Here is an 18579-nt window from a genome sequence, read left to right as displayed (position 1 = left end):
TTTAAAAAATTTTTTTTAAAAGAATAATTAAATAGCCCAGACTACTTTACATTTTTACAATTATAATCTTGTTATTTTTGTTTGTTTTATAAATCTACTATTTTGGGGTATAATTTACATGATATAAACTATTTTAAGTCCTCCATTCAATACAGGTAGAAAAAGGTATCTGTTTAACCACCACCACAATCAAGAGAGAGAATATTCCCGTTGCTCTCCAAAATTCCTCATGCTCTTTCTCCATCGCAGCTCAGTACCCCTAGCCCCAGAAAGCCACTGTTTTGTCTGTCCTACAGGTTCATGTAAATGGAGTCAGATAGCATGTAATATTTCCTATCTGGCTTCTTTTTATCACAATGTTTGTTCCTTTTTATTGCTGAAGAGTATTCATTGGTACAAATATATTACAATTTGTTTATCCATTCATTTTATTGATAGACATTCTTGGGTTGTTTCCAGTTTGGGACTACTGTGGATAAAGCTACTCTGAACATTCACCTAGAAGTCTTCGTGTTGACATGTATTATTTCTCTTGAGTAAATACAACAGGTTCTCAAATAACATACTTTTGTTCAACATTATAACACTGATGAGATGCATTAAGAACTGGACTCTATATCAATTAGCCTATGGTAAAATTGGTTTAATTATATGTAGTTTTGCTTAAAGTCACTGGACCTATCAACAACATTAAGTGAGGACTTACTATACCTAAAATAGGAATGCTAGAATGTGTAGTAAGTATACGTTTCTTTATAAAAAATTGCCAGACTGGCTTGCAAAATGACTGTTATCGTTTTGCATTTTCATTAGCTATATGTGAGACTTCCAGTAGCTTCAGATTTTCACTATTCATAATATTTACAATATCCAGATTTACAATATTTAGTATTGTCAGTTTTTCAATATTGTAGCCATGCTAAGGTGTGTGTCATAGTAACTCATTGTGGATTTAACTTGCATTCTTTGATGGTTATTAATGTTGAGCATCTTTTTATGTGTTTATCGTCAATTTCTATGTCTAGATCTTCCTCTGGTTTAAAAACATCTGAAAAAGTCTATTTATTATGAATTTACACCTTGACAAAGCCATTATAATGAGATATGCTTATATACAAATTTTAAGGGAATATTTGTTTCTTCCGTAAGTCAGATGCGCTACACAGAGACCACGCCCTTCTGCTAACTTGTAGACGTTTTCCTCTTCCTGGTTTCGGAATTCCCTGCACCAGTTCTAATCTAGCGCTCAGCGATCGAGCTCCCATAACCTCTTTTCCCTGTCACACAGCTCATTTTCTTTCTTTTAAACCACATGAGTAAATATATGAGAACAAACAAAAAATCTATGAAGATTTCCATGAATTAGTAAATTTGAAGTTTTTAGAACACCAAAACAAGAGTTCTCAAACTTTAGTCAGCCTAGGAGTCATCTGGAGCCATTTGCTAAAATTCAAATTCCTAGGTCCCACACTAAAGAAATTCTTAATAGACTTGGAGTGTGGCCCAGGAGCCGAAAGGTTTACCAGAGAGCCTAGGTGAGTCTGATACAGGCCTTCTGTGGATCACACTTTGAGAAACACTGCAGACCTTTGCCTGCGATAAGTATATGTTGCCTTCTGTTCTCATTCAAGTAACTTGTAACTATTTTTTTCAAAGTGAGGTGGACAAACCCCAAGAGACTGGGCAAAGCAACCCACTGCGGTAGGAATAGGATATTAGAATTATCTATTTATATTTAAAAAACGTGCTTTATCAATGTGCAATAAAAGATAGATACTTGGCATGCGATAGAGAAAGAAAGAGAGAGACGGGGGAATGAGAATCAGAAAATAGACACCAGTATTAAAATTTCTGGAAGTCAAAGGAAAGATAATTAAATGGTGAATGATTTAGCAGACCAGACATGTCAAAACTTAAGCTGGCAGAGTAAACTTGCTTCCTATTGCAGAACCCCCAGAAAGGCTCAGAAATTTGAGCCATCAGTTACCTTTAACAGGTGTCCCTGACAACAGGTTGACCGTTTCTATAAAAAAGCAGTTAAACCCCCAAACCCTTCCTCAAACCCTTCCCCAACACCAAGCATTCAAGGCACCAAGATTTCTCCCATCAGAATGGAAGACAGGAGATTTGCTCTGCAGAGAGGCTAAACCAGAGGAACTCTGGAGTCAGAAGCACCAGGCAGATTGGAGTGTGAGGCTGTCTTACTAAAGAGAGGGAAATTAAATGAAAATCTATATACTGAAAGTGCAACAATTAGCCCCCTTCTCCACTTGGCTACTAACTCTCAAATTGGCAGTTTTTATGTGGTGAAACTAATCAGCCCTAGAGGAAAGATCTGCAGACACTGACAATTAGGGACCTTCCCCAGCCTCCAAGAAAAGGCCTAGTCTTTAAAGCACTCTCTAATGAAATCCAACCTTCCATGGGCACACCTGTGCTCAAGACCTTTTCAATCAGCTTTTAGCTCTTCACTTTAAATATTGATGCAGGATTAGCTCATCTTTAAGAAAAACCCTGTAACAGGAAAGACCAAAAACAAACACTCAAAGGAAACAAGCAAGTACTTAGAAAAAACAGAGATAGCCCAGGAAACAGAAGTAAAAAAAAAAAAAAAAAAAAATTCATTGGACTGGAAGGTAAAGATACGGAAATCTCCCAGATAAGAAAATTAAGAATTCAGTTCAGAAGATGCAACAAATTAAAGTAGGAGTTCCATAAAATTAGAACAGAAAAAGAAAAAGTGAAAAATTGCCCCCAAAAATTCAACAAAATGACTTAGAAGTATGAGGCCTTTAGTCTGAGTATCGAGCATATCTTAGAAAAATTTCTGAACTCTGAGAATAAAGAGATGATTTTAAATGTTTTCAGAGAAGAAATATTAAAAGCAGGTCTTCTACCAAAGATAAGGAATCAATATGGAACTAGACTTCTCAACAGCAACACTGGAAACAAGCAAGAAGCAATGGGACAGTATCTGTAATATTTAGAGGACAGAATCATTTCCCCAAATCTCAAAAAATTTATCTCCCGTGTTTTCTTTCTTAAAAAGCCACTGGAATATGTGCATGATAAAGTAAATGACAGAGGAAGACTAGGGAACTAAGAGAAAAGGATCCAACAGAGGAGGGGAGAAAGAGAATCAACCCCCAGGCTAATAGGAAAGGGAAATCCCAGGCCAGAGGCCAGAGGAACAAACAATTCAAACTGGACCAAGAGGGCAGGTCTTTTTCACCTTTTCATTCATTTCATTATCTTTCTCATTGTTTTCCTTCACCATTGTAATCACATGCTATTAGTGATAGTACATAGGAAATGATGCAGAAAACAAATATATATATAATATATATATATAATTATTAACTGCTGAGAAAAAATAAATATTTTTTGTAAAAGAGATGCTATTCTGGAAAATACAAAAATCCACACAGCTTAATAACACTTCTTTGACAATGATTCTAAGAGATAACTGAGGAAAAACATAACTAATCCACCGCAATGCTAACCGTAAAAGTTATGTATCTAAAACAGATATTTTCAGTTTCCATTTACTTTACTTCTTGTGCCCACAAATTTTTCTTAATACCTTGTTCAACCCACAGATAGATCTGTTTAGCATATACCCCATAGTAGCAGGTGATATATGATTACTCAAACTATATCAACTAACTCTAAGACCATCTGATTCAAGTTTCAAAGCAATGGCCCATGGTTCTGGTATTCCAAGTGTAGTAAATAAATCATGTCACTTTGGCCCTCATTGCAAACTTCTTACTTACTGAACCTCCTAAAACAAATGGATTTCTTTTTGATTTTGCATTTATGACTGAAATAGTCATTTCCCCTTGGCTTCGTTCTGAGCTCAGAGGGGACTATAATACTTTAACTACCTTATTTTACCAACCAGCTTCAATAATTCTCTTCTTATCCCACTGTAATAACTTTCCCTGTAGTAGAGTCCTTCACATTCTACTTCCTTTTGATATTAGTTACATAAAAAGTCTAAGTAACCTAAATTACTTTTTAAAACCTTTAGTAATCTAAAAATAGCTATTACTCCCAACATTCCTAATCATAAAAGAGAAAATGATTTGTATTTCTCCTATGAGTATGCCACCTTTGTGTATCTACTACTAATTTGGTATTAAATCTATAAACAGGACATTATCCTGTGATTATCAACAAAGTTTTCAAAATTTAAATTATTTACCAAATAATTAGCTAGCCTTAATTTTTTCCCTTCAAATGTCCCATGACATCCAAGTCCAACATTGTGTTGCCTCTTCTCCTTTACCTCATTCTTAAAAGTGATAATTAAGCAAATACTTACAAATACAGTTATTACTGAATCATTCCCTGAGTTTTATAAACTGTAAAATTTCTTTAAATTCTACAAATTGTAAGAAGAAAAAAATTAGCTGAAGAGTTTCTTGATCATCCAGTTTTAAATAAATTGCTTTCTATAGCCAAAAAGCAAAATAGCAGTGACATTTTTATTTACACTCAACCTTTCATCTAAGAACATGTAATCTGTGACTATTACCCCAATTTTACCACCAAGGCATAGAATTACAGAGACTGAACTGAAGTGAACTCAAGAGGTTATCTAATCTAGCTTTCTGTCTCCAAGAATGACTGCATTTTAACAATCCAAGAGATATGTCTATCTTCTCTATTTTTCAAAATCTCCAGGGAAGATGTTACAACTTGCCTTAGCAATTTGCTCTGGTGTGTAACATGCCTTGTTTTACTCATAATACAAATCTGCAGATAAAAAGGAAATAAAAGCTGGTTTCCCGGCTTCTCAGTAAACACTCTTACCCAGGTGTGGTTATAACACACCACAAAAATAAGTAAATGAGGAAAAAAGATATTTAATAACAAAAATTGCCAACATCTAGTCAACTAATCACCTGTTTCAGCAATAATTATTGTATAAAATAATCTGGTATAACAAAATGATTTATACTTATCTTGATTTCATAATAAATATTTCCCATTAGTAAGAAAAGTAAATTCTAACTATTAGATGTATACTTATAAGTACTAAATTTAAGAATGATAAATATTTATTGGGAACTCTCTGAGTATCAGGCATTGTAGTCTATGAATAATATCGCACTGAATCCTCATATCAATTCTATGAGATGGGCATTATTGTTATCCCAGTTTTTTGGTGAAGAAATTGAGGCTCAGAGAAGGTAAATTGTCCAAGGTCTCATAGATGATGAATGATGAAGTCAGGATTAAAACCTCAATAGTTTGGTTATATTTTAATCTCTAATAAATATTTAATAAATATTAGTATTACTACTAGGCTGCTTTAAGGTTGGTTCAAAAATCCTTAACTGTAAAAAAAGTTTTTTTTCAAATTCTCATTAGTTCCTCCCTTTCTTAATATTAAAGATGATCTGAAAGATAACAGCACCTTCTAAAAAACATGCACTTATGTAACAAGTAATACCTTAAAATTTGTTTTCTAAAGTTTGATCATTAGATCTGTCTTAGGCCCATCAGATTTGCTTTTAAAAATATAAATATATACTTTAACTGAATCTTAGTAATTTTGGACTTTAATTATTCTTTCAAGAAACAGGGGTGCTTCTAAGTCTTACTTGCAGATTTGAGTTTTGAAGCTAGGTTAGATTGGCTTCAATGTAAATATTCTATGAAATATTGTAACCAACTAGAATGTTTCAAGAAATGTAAACATAGCTTTTACAAGGTAAATAACCAACTATGTTAGCCAAATAATTTCCTGAAATGTTATTGCTTTATAAGGTAACATATTATAATTACAATAAGTATACTTCTAAATAGCTGAACTTCTGTGTTCTATATAATGCCTTCTTAATATTTGCTTTTTACTTGACATTATTTAGAAGGAAAAAAACAGCACATTTCAAAAGCCATAAAAACTTTGAAATTTAATTTATACTTCAATATTTGATCCAGAATTACCTTTTTCATTGTTTCCTTTCCCACTGCAATCTCATGCCCATCTTGCCCTATGCCATTCTTAAAGAACAGAATTCGGACTGAGGTCTTCCCAGTAAGTTTCTTCATTCTATTGGAAAGAACAGGCTTGGTTTTCCGTCTTTTGACTTCAGTAGGAAACATCAGCCCATTCATTGTCCAAGTTACTTTCTTCATTAACAACAGATGGTCTAGAAGAGAATTTTTTTAAAGTCAAGTCAATATTTGGCTTCAAAATTAAAAATGGACACATCACGCTTCCCCTCCCCCTGTTACCTATAGCATATACACTGGCCAGTCTCCATTTAGATGCTGGTTTTCTGAAATGCTACCACCAGCTTCCCACTAACCGTGACATAAGCTGTAGCAAGCTGTCTGCTCTGATAGCCTGCATAAATCATCATTTCTGAAGGGAACAGATGTTCAGGGTATGAAAGAGTAATACCACAATTTAGTCCTAATTAAAATTCACCTTAGCATGCCTCTATCACTGATCAGATGCTCTGGGCTGAAAGGGTCCAGCGAAAGGGTCCAAGGTCCTTTGCTCACTATACAACGACATGGATCCTGACCTTTTGTGTTCTTTAGGGTTGGGAAACACATATTTCTCTTTCATATAATTTATTATCCATGTTGCTTTAAAGATGATGACCTCCAAATAGTAACCTTATACATTATCCTTCTCTTGCGACTAGAATGAAGGTGCCTTTTAACCCATTTTTGGTGAGAGATTCAAACTACTTCTCTAAAAATGAAAACCAGTTTTGCATTAACAGTTTACTTTGACTTATACCTTTTCAAAGATGTGTGCAGGAATTTAAGTTTCAAAACTCCCACTAATATTAATGGAAGTGCAACTAAATTACTATGTATGACTTTGAAAATGTAAGGGTAAGAAAAGAAGGGTGGTGTGTTGCATGCTAAATTGCTGTCAGCATTCCCTTCTTTTCAAGAGAGTTCATTTCCTAAATAAATAATTTGCACCTGAATTATTTATTTGTGCATTCCATTTACTTTAGATTATATTTTATTTTCACATAAATACAAAAAGGCAATTACTGCTCTCATCTGTTTTTTATGTGTCCTATGAGAGAAAAAAAGAAGTTATTTACATATAACTGAAAATAGCTGCATTTGTTTGCCCAAAATTTCCAAATAACACTTCACTATTAGCTCGTACCTTGAAAGCAGCATGGCCTCTTTGAGCTAGAGGTAGTACTTTACATAAAATCTACTGGCATTGATATGAAATACGAGCAAGTTATTGTAAATAATCTTCAAGTCTGCGAATGGCTACATTAAATTTCAAAAAAAACAAAACACTTGTCTTTCTATACCTCTTTCTTGATTTCCCTCTTTCGCTCACACACATGCTCACACACATGTACATGCATACGTGCATGACCAATAGGCAGAAACATGGGCAAAACTTGAAGAATAAATGAAACTAAATTAGAGATATGTTTAAGCCTTCAAGAAGAGAAAACATTTTTAAAGATATAAATTATTCTGTCTTGTCATTTTGTAATCTAAAATTTATAGGCATTAGAATCAGAAATATAAGCTAGAAGTTAATGAGTTTATACATGCCCAAAAGACTTAAAAACAGGTACTTAAAGAACATGTACACACATGTTCAAAACAGCATTATACACAATGGCTAAATGGTGGAAACCAAATATTAACCAATGAACAAATGAATAAACCCACTGAACTTTAAAATATGAATATTTGTGTACACACAATAAATATTTAGTAGTAAAAGAACTAATACATGGTACAATGTGGATTAACTTCAAAACATGCTGAATCAAAGAAGCCAAAAATAAAAGCTAATATTAACTATTTTTATATAAAATATCCAGAATAGAATACAGACAGATGGTTTCCAGGGGCTAGGAAAATGGGGGAATGGGTGAAATTTAACAGTTAAGAGGGTTTATGTTGAAATGATGGAAATGCTTTGGACCTAAGTAGAGGTGGCGGTTGTACAGCACTGTGAATGTACTAAATGCCACTGAATTGCGTGCTGTAAAATCATTAAATTTTTATGTGTATTTCATAACAATCTATAAAAGAGGAAGAGGAGAAGGAGGCAGGGGAAAACTAATAAAGTCTCTGAAAATAAACTTTAAAAACATCTCCCTTGGGAATAAAAGTTCATAAATTCTTGTAATTTGATAGGAGTGCACCCGTACTCTGAATGCCCCCAGATGCTTTGAATAGTGGAAAGATTATAAACTTTAAAACTATGTTAGAATCTCAGTTCTGTTACTTAGTGACCCTAGATGAGTTATGCCACCATACATCTCTGATTTCTCGTCTACAAAGTATCTAGTGAGTACCATTCTACCACCTAACAAGACACATATTTTATATGTTAATGTACCTTATACATTGAAATTACTCCATAAATGTTCGCTTCCTCTCCCATGTCCCTGAAACCCTACGTTTATTATGGAACGTTAGCGTATATTAACCACAACATTAGTCAGGGGCCAACCAAAAAAACAGTCTATTAAGAGCACTTGCGCAGAAGGGACTGACTACAGAGACCTGGTTATGTAAGTGATGGAAAAGACCGAGAAGCAACCGATGGACAGCGAGGCAACCTGTGATCAGCAACATCAGGAAGCCAAGGCCAGAGGGAGGAGGTGATACAGGTGCCCAGATTTAGAGAATATTGCCAATAAAGGACTTTCCCGTTTCATTACTTAAAATAGGGCCAGGATTAGAGTGAGGCAAGCAAAGGGTCCAAAATTCAGGTCAGTGCAAGTAGACAACCCTCAGAGGGAGCGCCTCCTTAAATTTTGTCCCGTAGGTGCTTCACTCTCTCACCTTAGCCTCAGCCTTGGCTTTGACTATCTCTTTCATATGTAAAACTCCTTAAATTCTGTTAAAAATAATGCCTACTATTAGCAAGATGCTGTTATAGGGTTTATAGGTCTTGACTTGTGTAGTCCTCTCAACAATTTTACGAAGTGGATAATATCATTGTTCTCATTTATAGGTGAGGAAATTGAGGCACAGATAACTTGCCCAAGACTTTGTAGCTGGTACGTGGTAGCACTGGCTTGTGAATTTAGTTTCTGGAAACTGTACCCCCAATCACTACACTATTCTGTCCCTACATTTTCTGCCATTATCACAAATTCAGAATACCTCAAAGAAAATTTCACATCTTTCCACACAAATTGATGCACATTTCACATGTCTTATTTCTATTACTGCTATCCACTATCTCAGGAGGTACCTTGAACCCTTACCTCCTATCCATTTCTCTTCAGCCAATTGCTTATTCATTCAATATTTGTTGGGTGTTCACTCATCAATGTACCTGGGTGACAGCTGTGAACAGGACTGAGTAGCCTGTGCAGACCACAGCCTCTTGGTGTGAGATAGACTGTGAACAGCCTCTCTAAAGAGCTGACATCTGAATAGAAAGCCCCCAATGATGAGAAGTTAGTCATGAGCCCTGGCTGATGGGGCTCAGTTGGTTGAGCGTCGTCTTGCAAGGCAAAAGGTTGCTGGTTCGATTCCCAGTCAGGGCACATGCCTGAGTTGCGGGCCAGGTCCCCATTTGGGTCACGTGTGAGAGGCAACTGATTGATGTTTCCCTCACACATTGATGTTTCTCTCTCTCTCTTTCTCCCCCCCTCCCCCTCTCTCTAAAAACAAATAAATAAAATCTTTTTTAAAAAGTTAGTCATGAAGCTCTGAAAGATCATTCCAGGCAGAATGAAAAATCAAACACAAAGTCTCTGAGGTGAGATTGAGCTTAGCATGTGTGAGAAAAAATTTAATAAAGTGAGAGTGTAGAAAGGGGCCAGATTGCAGATACCAGGATAAAGGTTTTGGATTTTAATCTGGAGACACTTCTCAGACACTTCTCAGCAGGTACCGTAGGAAGAACAGGCAGAGTGTAGACAACACTGGCAGTGCCTTCATTCCTCATAATCCTTTTACCTTGGGCTAATACACCCAAACTGCAGCTGCGGTGAGTTCCAGCCACTAGCACCTCACAGCTTCATCCTTCTCTTGAGAAATGTCCTCGGCTGAAAGGAGCCAGCCACCTAACCAGGAAATGCCTGTGAGGGGATGAGCTCTTCCTTCCCACCTAGAGATATAGTCCACAGCCAATGACTGACGGACTGGGGGACACACAGCCAGTCTCCTCACCTCAAGGAAGGGCAACTCTTAGGGGTGTGTTCCCCACCCTGTAGGACGTTTCCCACACCGGGCTGGAGCTAGATCTCAGCTCAGCACAGGGCTTGGCCAAGCTTCTTCTTCTACTGTATGCTGCTCCCCTCACTGTCTTCCAGGTTTCACCCAAGACTATTCCCTCACCAAGTCCCTTCGACAAAACTCCCCATCTCAGTCTCTGCCTGTAGGGAACCCAGACAGAGTTAAAGAAGGGAAACCCTACCCTCAGCTATGCGTTCTCCACTGTACTATTAAAAGTCTCGTCATTCCTTTCCATTTCCAGCTGGTCCCAGCGGCCTATTTCTCTCTTGGCTTCCTATCATCTGTGAGAACTTCCAAATTTTGTTTGATCCTCCTCCATTACATCTGACATTCTGCACTGCAATTACAGTTGAGTTGTCGTTGCCTGAAAAGAAAGATTGGAGCTAGCTTTTGAAGCTTTCCAGTAGTCAGCCTGTCCATCTGTGTCTGTCAGGTAGTCAACAAAGATTTATTTGAGCCCATCCTATGTGCCAGACCATGTGCACAGAATATGAAGAATATACAGTCCCTTTCCTTAAACTTATGTCTAACAGAAGGGCTTCCCAACAGTCTGACAGTATCCAAACTTTTCTTACCCTAGTTAAAAGCCAATCTGTTCATCATCCCAAGTTCATTTTTAATATCACCTATTCAGACTCAAGAACTTCTCAAAATCCAGTTTAAGATCTTCCCTTAATGTTCCAGCCCACATGACCTGTCTGAATCCTTAGAGCACTTACAGCCTGCACCACCCATCAATACGTTCACTTACTCAATAATGTTTGGAAATCTATCACAAGCTGGACCCTATGCTAGGTGCTAAGGAAAGAGCATAAACTATCTGGAATTTTTATGTAAATATTGTGTAAGTATATATCCTATTTCTGCTTCCATACTTAAACCTTTAGAAGGTAGGAATCAAGCCTGTATTTCTTATTACTTTGCTCCAGCATATAAACAGGTTCACTACACACAATATAGTTATTAGATGTTAACTCTTCTTGCGCATTTAAATGTTCAGTTGTTAGCAATTTAAGTTTATGTCACTTTTCATAACATACCAGTTGTGCAAAATAAATTTTATCGCCTGTGTGTATGTACCCACCATCTTTATTCCCTACCTCTCCCAAGTATAAACTTAAATATGGTTGGTCTACCATGTTGATGCTCATGGATGACCACAATGGCATAGAAATTCTTCAAGAAGAGAAAACTTGCCAAGGAGAACTTCTTGGCAAACAAAGGTCTAGAAGGAGTGAAGTAGAGTAAAATAAACTCAAAGTATATTTAAGATAAAGTCAAATATATTTCTCAAGACTTTGTTTGGAAGTCACCTCTCCTAGGAAGGTTTTTCCAGCTGGGACCCCCTCCTTTCTGCTCTTTGTGAAGACTTACTCCACTTACTCACACCTACTCCACTGCACTATCATTGTGTACGTACTTGGCTAAGCATGCAATGCTTAACTGTTGCGTAGTATAGGTGCTTAGTTAGTGCTGAATGAATTAATGAAAAATGCTACCTTTATTCAAATAAAAATTTATTCCAATAAAAGGAATATATGCATAATTCCATCTAACGATACTTAACTCACTTAAAAATATGCAGTCTAAAATAAAAATAAATCAATTTCTAAAGTCCCAAATAGGTTTTCTGAAAGAACTCTAAATGGATCTATTAAAGCCACATAATAAAGTGAATCTTAAAACAAATTTGAAAATATTTACAACATAAACTATATAGAGTTTTTCAAAGATACTACTACTTTTCTTTGTTGATATTGATAAACATGAAGACTACATAAAATATATAAAACTTTTTATATAAGATTTTTAACCAACCTGTAGAGCACCCTAATAAAATAATACAAATGATGGCTAAAATGTATTAATTAATATACTACATAGGCAGCATAGCCTAGTGGTTAAGAGCTTGGGCTCTGAAGCCAAACACTCTGGATCTGAATCTTTACTTTTTAATAGCTCTATCATCTTGAATAATTAAGTCAATTTCACTTGCCTCAGTTTTCTGATCTTAGGAATGGGAATAATAATAATAATTCTCTTATTTGTTGTATGGAAGAAAGGAATTTGCACAAATAAAACACATGTATAAGTACGAATCACAGTAGATATTGGTGGCATGATCATCCTCATGATTTTCAAGAACTCAGCATATAGAGAGCAGTGTGTTAAGTGCTTTATATACACTAACCCATTTTATCCTCATAACCTTAGGAATTTTGTCACATCATCTCCATTTTATCAAAGAGGAAAATGAGACCTGAAAAAATAAAGCAACTACATCTGTATCATACATGAGAGACAAGGCCCAGGCTGAATGATTCCAGAGCCAATTTTCTTAACCATAACACCGTACAATCCCTCATGTGCCTAAAAAGTAACAAAGTAATTCATCTAATTTAAAATGGCTAGATATCCCATGCTTCTTAATACTTTCCCACACGCCACCAGAGTCCTGCCTTGGCACCATCTAAACAGCAGCTGCCCTCAGCTCCTATATTTTGGTGAAAATGTCCTTATGAAAACTGCTGTGACAATCAGAACAGTCTGATACAATAGAACAAGGTTCTCAGTCTAGGCAAGTGTTGACATTCCTTTGTTCTTTGTTGCAGGACTGTTCTGTATATTGTGAAACGTTTAGTAGCATACCTGGCCTCTACTCGCTAGATGCCAGTAGTATTTTCCCAGTTGGGACAACCGAAAAGGTCTCCAGACATTGTCAAATGTTCCCCAAGGCTCAAAATTATGCCCAGCTGAGAATCATTGCAGTAAAGGAGTTTGAGACAATCCCCTTCTATTGAGGTGCAGGGAGCTAAAATAAGCTATTGACACACACCATACATTCTTTTCTAATGCCAAACATTGATCATGACTTTTCCCCTCCCTCTTTGCTAGGCTATCTCCCTTTTTTCACAACTCAGTGCCACCTCCTCCAGGAAGCGTTCTTTGCCCTAGCCCTCCGTAAGCTTCACAGCTTCACCCTTGTACCCCTCATTTCATTAAAATTCTCTGTTTCATATGTGTGTCCCTATTGAACTTAGCATTTCAAGGGCATGGAACGTGTTTTCATCTGAGTCTCCAGTATCTGGAACATTGTAAACAAGTGTGCTTATTGGATGTTTAACAAAATAAATGTTAAGCAGACATTTTCAATGTAAGTATCTGTTCCTTGCTGTATAGTCAGCACCTGAAATAGTATTTGTTATGTAGTAGATGCTCAATAAATATCTGTAGAATGTAGAATAAATATCTGTAGAATGTAGGAAACATGTCAGATGAGACCACTATTACTTCATTAGAAAGATATTAGGTAATATTTTCATTAGGTAGGTATTAACTTGACTTACAGTTTCTCTGTAGTTTCAAAAAAGATTACATTTTAATATTCATAATTAATTAGCTTTTTCATTACTATGTCCCTCATTAAATTTGCCACAAAACCAGGTATCATACAGGACAGCTCAGAGTAGGAAGAAGCAAAAAAGTCATAGGCTTAGTGCATTACTATGCACTCGCTTCAGAATTTTAGAAACTTGGGGCTGAAAAAAAACCTTAAAAATTATTCACTCTAACCACCCATTTCACTAACTCAGCTTCTTCACTCAACAAACAAGCTTTGAGTGCTTACCACATGTTCCCTGCTAGACACACCGCACAGAGAGGACCTCAAAGAGTTCCTGGTCTGTTTGAGAAGACACGAAGGAAAAACAACACACAATGTGGCATGTGCTAAGTCAGAGGTGTGCACAGGGTATGGGGGGAGCATGGAGCACAGCTTCATTCAGGTGGTCAAGAAAGGCTCTCCAGAGGATGAACGTGAAGTAGGGCTTGAAGTACACATGGAGTGGACGAGAGAGAGAGCATACTCCAGGTAGAGGAAACAATGTAGATGAAGTATATGGACCATTGAGAGGAGACTGAACACGAGTGGTATCAGGGGTCCAGAACGAACCACCCAAAGATGTGCCTCAGTGGTATGCAGATTACTCTGAGGCAATTTTAGATTCAGATTCAAGACAAACGTCTGTGTCCTTCCACCCCCCTTACCTATTGGGTTGGCTTAAAAGTTTGTTTAGTTTTTTACCAACAATGATTCTACTAGTGCTTAGTTGTCCTTAACTTCATTTGAAACAATTGTTAGATTGCATTGTGACAGCTATCATATCAGCATGCATTTAAAATTAGTGAATTTTTGTGCAGCCACTTTAATATTGAAGGAAGAAGATATGCAACATTTTGGTCTATTATGCTTTCTTATTTCAAAAAAGGTAAAAATGCAACTGAAATGCAAAAGAAAGAAAAAGATTTGCTGTGACTGATCAAGTGTGTCAAATGTAGTTTGTGAAGTTTCTTGGTGCTAGTGACATTCTGGCCAAATAATTCTTTGCTGTGGGGCTGTCTTACGCATTGGGAGATGTTTAGCAGCACCCCTGGCCTCTACCCACTAGAAGTCAATAGTGGGAGATAGCCAACATTCTCATAATATCCAAATCAATAAAGTTATTGGTTAAAATAAAAAATGCATCTTTTGTTTTATGGGAAAAAAAACCCACCCCGATACCTAGAAGAATTTGAATAAAAGGCCTTGTTCATAATAAGAGATCAGAGATGACTTCCTTTGAATTATCCATAGAGCAGGGCAAACCTCTATTTACTAAATGTCTGTAGTCATCCTGCACTGACCCTTTGTAGGCCCCGAGGTTCATGACCTCATCCCTGGCTCAGGATGTCTTATATACATACCCCAATCCCCCTTTCTATCTCAGAACCTCTCCCATATGCGGGGTCTGAGTCTCTCATATGTGTGGTGGTCCCGAGCCCACAACATTCAATTTGATTTTCTCTTGTCAACCTGTCTGTTGTTGATTTCATTATTTGACCAGGCAAAAAGAACCAGTGGAGGGAAAGGGAAATTCTCCCACTTCCCCACAGTGGCCAGAGATGGAGCAAGGAAGATAGGAAATAGCCAGGTTAGAGCTGAATGTATAACACTAGAAGCCCCACACCCCTCAGAGCAGGCCATTACATCTTTTGTACAGTTGAGACTTCTGCAAGACATCTTCCCTGCGTTACAGCAAACTCCATTCCCTCCTACAGCAACACGCCTCAAAATGTGGGCCGTGGGCCATGAGCCTCCTATGAGAACCTATGCAAGAAGAAGGGAACCACCTTGAACAACACCAGGTGATTCTTCTGTACATCACAGCTCTAGGGACATACACCTTCATAAAAAGAAATGCGGTTGAGGGCAGACAAGGGTAAGTATTATTACATCCAGAGGTGAGAAGAAAAACAGAATCAGATATTCCCATGCCAGCTCAGAGAACCTGAGGACACTCAGCAAAGACCTGGGTGGGTTTTGGCTCTGCTGAGGAAGAGGATTAATCTCAGAGGCTGGGAGAGGGTGGAATGTAGAGGAATCAAATGATGTGGGGAGGCAGGCTGAGTATTAAAAAACAAGTTTAGTGTCATTTAAACCCACTTTGAACTTCTAGGAAAACATACTAGCCATAGCTAACAAATGCTTTCTACACCTCTGTACTTAACTTCCAAATCTCAAAACCCTGGCATCGCTCCCAGGGCTGAAACGAACTATCTGGTACCTTTGCAAGAATCAGAAAACAGCCTTCCCCACCACTCCCCCAACTCCCAATGAGGGAATTAGCTCCACAGTCCCTCAGCTGCGCACAACAGTGAGCAGTGCTCTTCTGAGCCCGCCCAAAAGTCATAGGATCTCCTCTTCCTTCCTTTCACTAATAGTTAATAAGCACCCGCTACATGCAAAGTACTATAAGAAATACAGTTTGAGGGGAGAGAACGGGCAAGAAAGAGGATTCCTGAGGATGTAGCAGGCTGAAAATCTGAGATCTATAGATTCCTGGGAGAATCATTTACACCAGCACTCGCTTCTGACCATTGTCTGGTCTCAGACAATCATTAGCATAACCATTAGCCTCTCTGCAATGTAATTATTCTTGGGCTGGCTTACTCTGGCCCCCTGCCAAAAGGAGACACTCACAAATCTACATATGAATTTGGGGTATGGGATTTTTAATATACTCCTTCTAGATGTCCACTCACTGTTTGCAGGCAAGCAGGCTGCTCTAATGAGGTCTATTCCCTCCCCTCTCACCACCAACTCCTCGAGATGTGGATGGTTCACCACGGTACCTAGTTCATTTGGTTCTCCATTCATCCATTGAACATTTGCTGAGTGTCTATTAACTGCCAGGCCCTGCACTGGAAAATGATCATGAATAAGGCAGCTGGGGTTTCTTTCCTAAGCAAACTTGGTCTAGAGGAAACAAGAGCCATTTATTTCACTGGCAATTACAAGTCTGATTACAAAAAGGAACACTGAGAACGCAGTGGGTACTCATGGGAGCTTCCACAGAGTTTGACCAATTACAATGCTACCTGTGCCTGAATCTGAACAATAGGAGCCTTGTTGTTCTGCATAATTCTTAAATTTCTACCTCGTTGATAATACTATAAGCAAAGGCTCTGTCCTTACACACCGAACTGTCAAAGAAGGGGTCCTGGTCTCACTTTATCACCGCATCCTTTAAATTTGCTAGTCACACCTAGTGGGTTCCAAAGCAATAGGGACAAGATCTCTCCCAGTTTTCCTCTCTCAGGCATTTCTCTGTAGAAAGTTAAGAGCCCACTGGGTGAGAATGGCAAGCTACAATCTAGTGAAGTTCTATGGCTCGGTAAAAGCTTGGAAAATATTTCCCCAAAGGGTCATATCCCAGCTGCTCAGATGGCGAAGTCCCCCTGACCGGCTGTCCATACACTTACTCTCCTGCAACACTCAGAGAATGTTATGCTCCGACCAGTGTTTACCTTTTATTTTGAAAAATCCACATCCCATTTTATTTTCATGAATTTGTTTATTACCAAATCATGGAAAAGAGAAAGCACTTTCTAACTTGCCTCTGTGTTAGAAGGTCTCTAAAATGTCATTACATTATATTTCCTTAGTCTACTTCAAAAAAAAAAAACAAACAAACAACCGTGCCTCTCATAAAAGTAAATAAAACTTGGTGTTTCCTGCATTGTAATTTTCTATTTTGCACATATCAGGCAAAAAAACATATTGCCTTCTTCTTTCACCGGAATAAGAACAGCAAACTTGCAACTCCAAATCTATGAGCTTATTAAAGATCTTATTTTTAAAAATGCATTCTCTTGTAGTTGGGTAATACACTTGAAAACACATTAATGCTGACTGTCAAGTAGATATAGTTAATGGCATTAAATATGAACAAGCACATCATTTCATGGATGCAAGATGAACTTATAAATGCTCTAACAGTAAGAAAACAGTGCTATATTCAATTACATCATCTGCCTAAAATACAATTGCTTCTATGTTTGGTAAATAGATTAAATCCAGGTCACATTCCTGAGTTCAACTGAGTTTCTAGTCACTCCTTTTTCTCTAAATGCTTGTGTTCTTTGTTTCTGCATGTTCTTAAGTGTCATCAGTTATTGCTATAGGCGTGATGGTTATATTTAACTAATAATGACAGTGGTTGTCATTAGATTTTTAACTCAGTAACACTAGTCTGACATATCATTTGAAGTATGTCTTCAATTTAAATTTGATTAAAATTACAAACGTCCCATCTATTGTGCCAATCAAAATGTTGTCATCCTTCCCCTGAACTTTCCTATGAACTTTCTTTAAATAACTTATGGCAGCTTAAAGTTAAGGCTAGCCTTGGGTCATAAACATATTTTAAAATATAACTCTTGGAGTAGAACAGAGCGAGGCCATTTGAGGCTCCTTTTATAAAAAGGACTTGATTTTGACTTACACCCCAGAAAAAATTCTCAAGGCAAAAAGCACAAGATAGTGAGAGTTTAAAGGCTCTAATTCAGATTTTCATACCATGCTGTATACACAAATGCTTGGCAGGCATTTTAATTGGGTTGAATATATTTTTAAGATCGCAGACATACCAAATACCTTTGGTAGTAAAATCAGGTTACTTGTGAAAACCTTTATGAAAATATGGTGGATATCTATTACATATAGGAGGCTTTTACATATGTCACTTTATTTACTCCTTACAATTATGCAGTGAAGTGTATAGCATCAGGCTCAATCTATGGATGAGGAAACCGAGGCTTAGAAAGGTTATGTGAATTGCCCATCTTCACACTATAGTTTGCCTTTTTGGCAGTGACGAAGAAAGTAGAGACAAATGCTTTTTGTTGTTGTTTTCCTGAATGCCACTAGCTATTCTGGGAAGGTAGGAATGAATACAAAATTCTGATTAATAACCCTGGGATCTTAATAGCATTTGGAATCTTAGTTATACTTATAAAATGCTATTGTCAGCATTCTCTTTA

The 18579-nt window shown here is 37.2% G+C and overlaps 1 protein-coding gene across 1 annotated transcript in view; it reads right to left on the bottom strand.

The window, feature by feature from the left end:
- The window catches only part of DCDC1 (doublecortin domain containing 1), a 349931-nt gene that overhangs the window by 310764 nt on the left and 20588 nt on the right, over window positions 1–18579 (bottom strand). The window contains exon 5 of the mRNA XM_054585968.1: window positions 5959–6164. Within this exon, the coding sequence (XP_054441943.1) occupies window positions 5959–6164 (206 nt within the window). The remainder of the gene's footprint in view (window positions 1–5958; window positions 6165–18579) is intronic.

Source organism: Pteronotus mesoamericanus, unplaced genomic scaffold (genome assembly GCF_021234165.1).
Source record: "Pteronotus mesoamericanus isolate MK-2021 breed Mesoamerican mustached bat unplaced genomic scaffold, CSHL_Meso_final contig_90, whole genome shotgun sequence".
Lineage (NCBI taxonomy): Eukaryota > Metazoa > Chordata > Mammalia > Chiroptera > Mormoopidae > Pteronotus > Pteronotus mesoamericanus.
The sequence above is the reverse complement of the archived record's forward strand: the minus strand, read 5'-3'. Positions and strand labels throughout refer to the sequence as shown.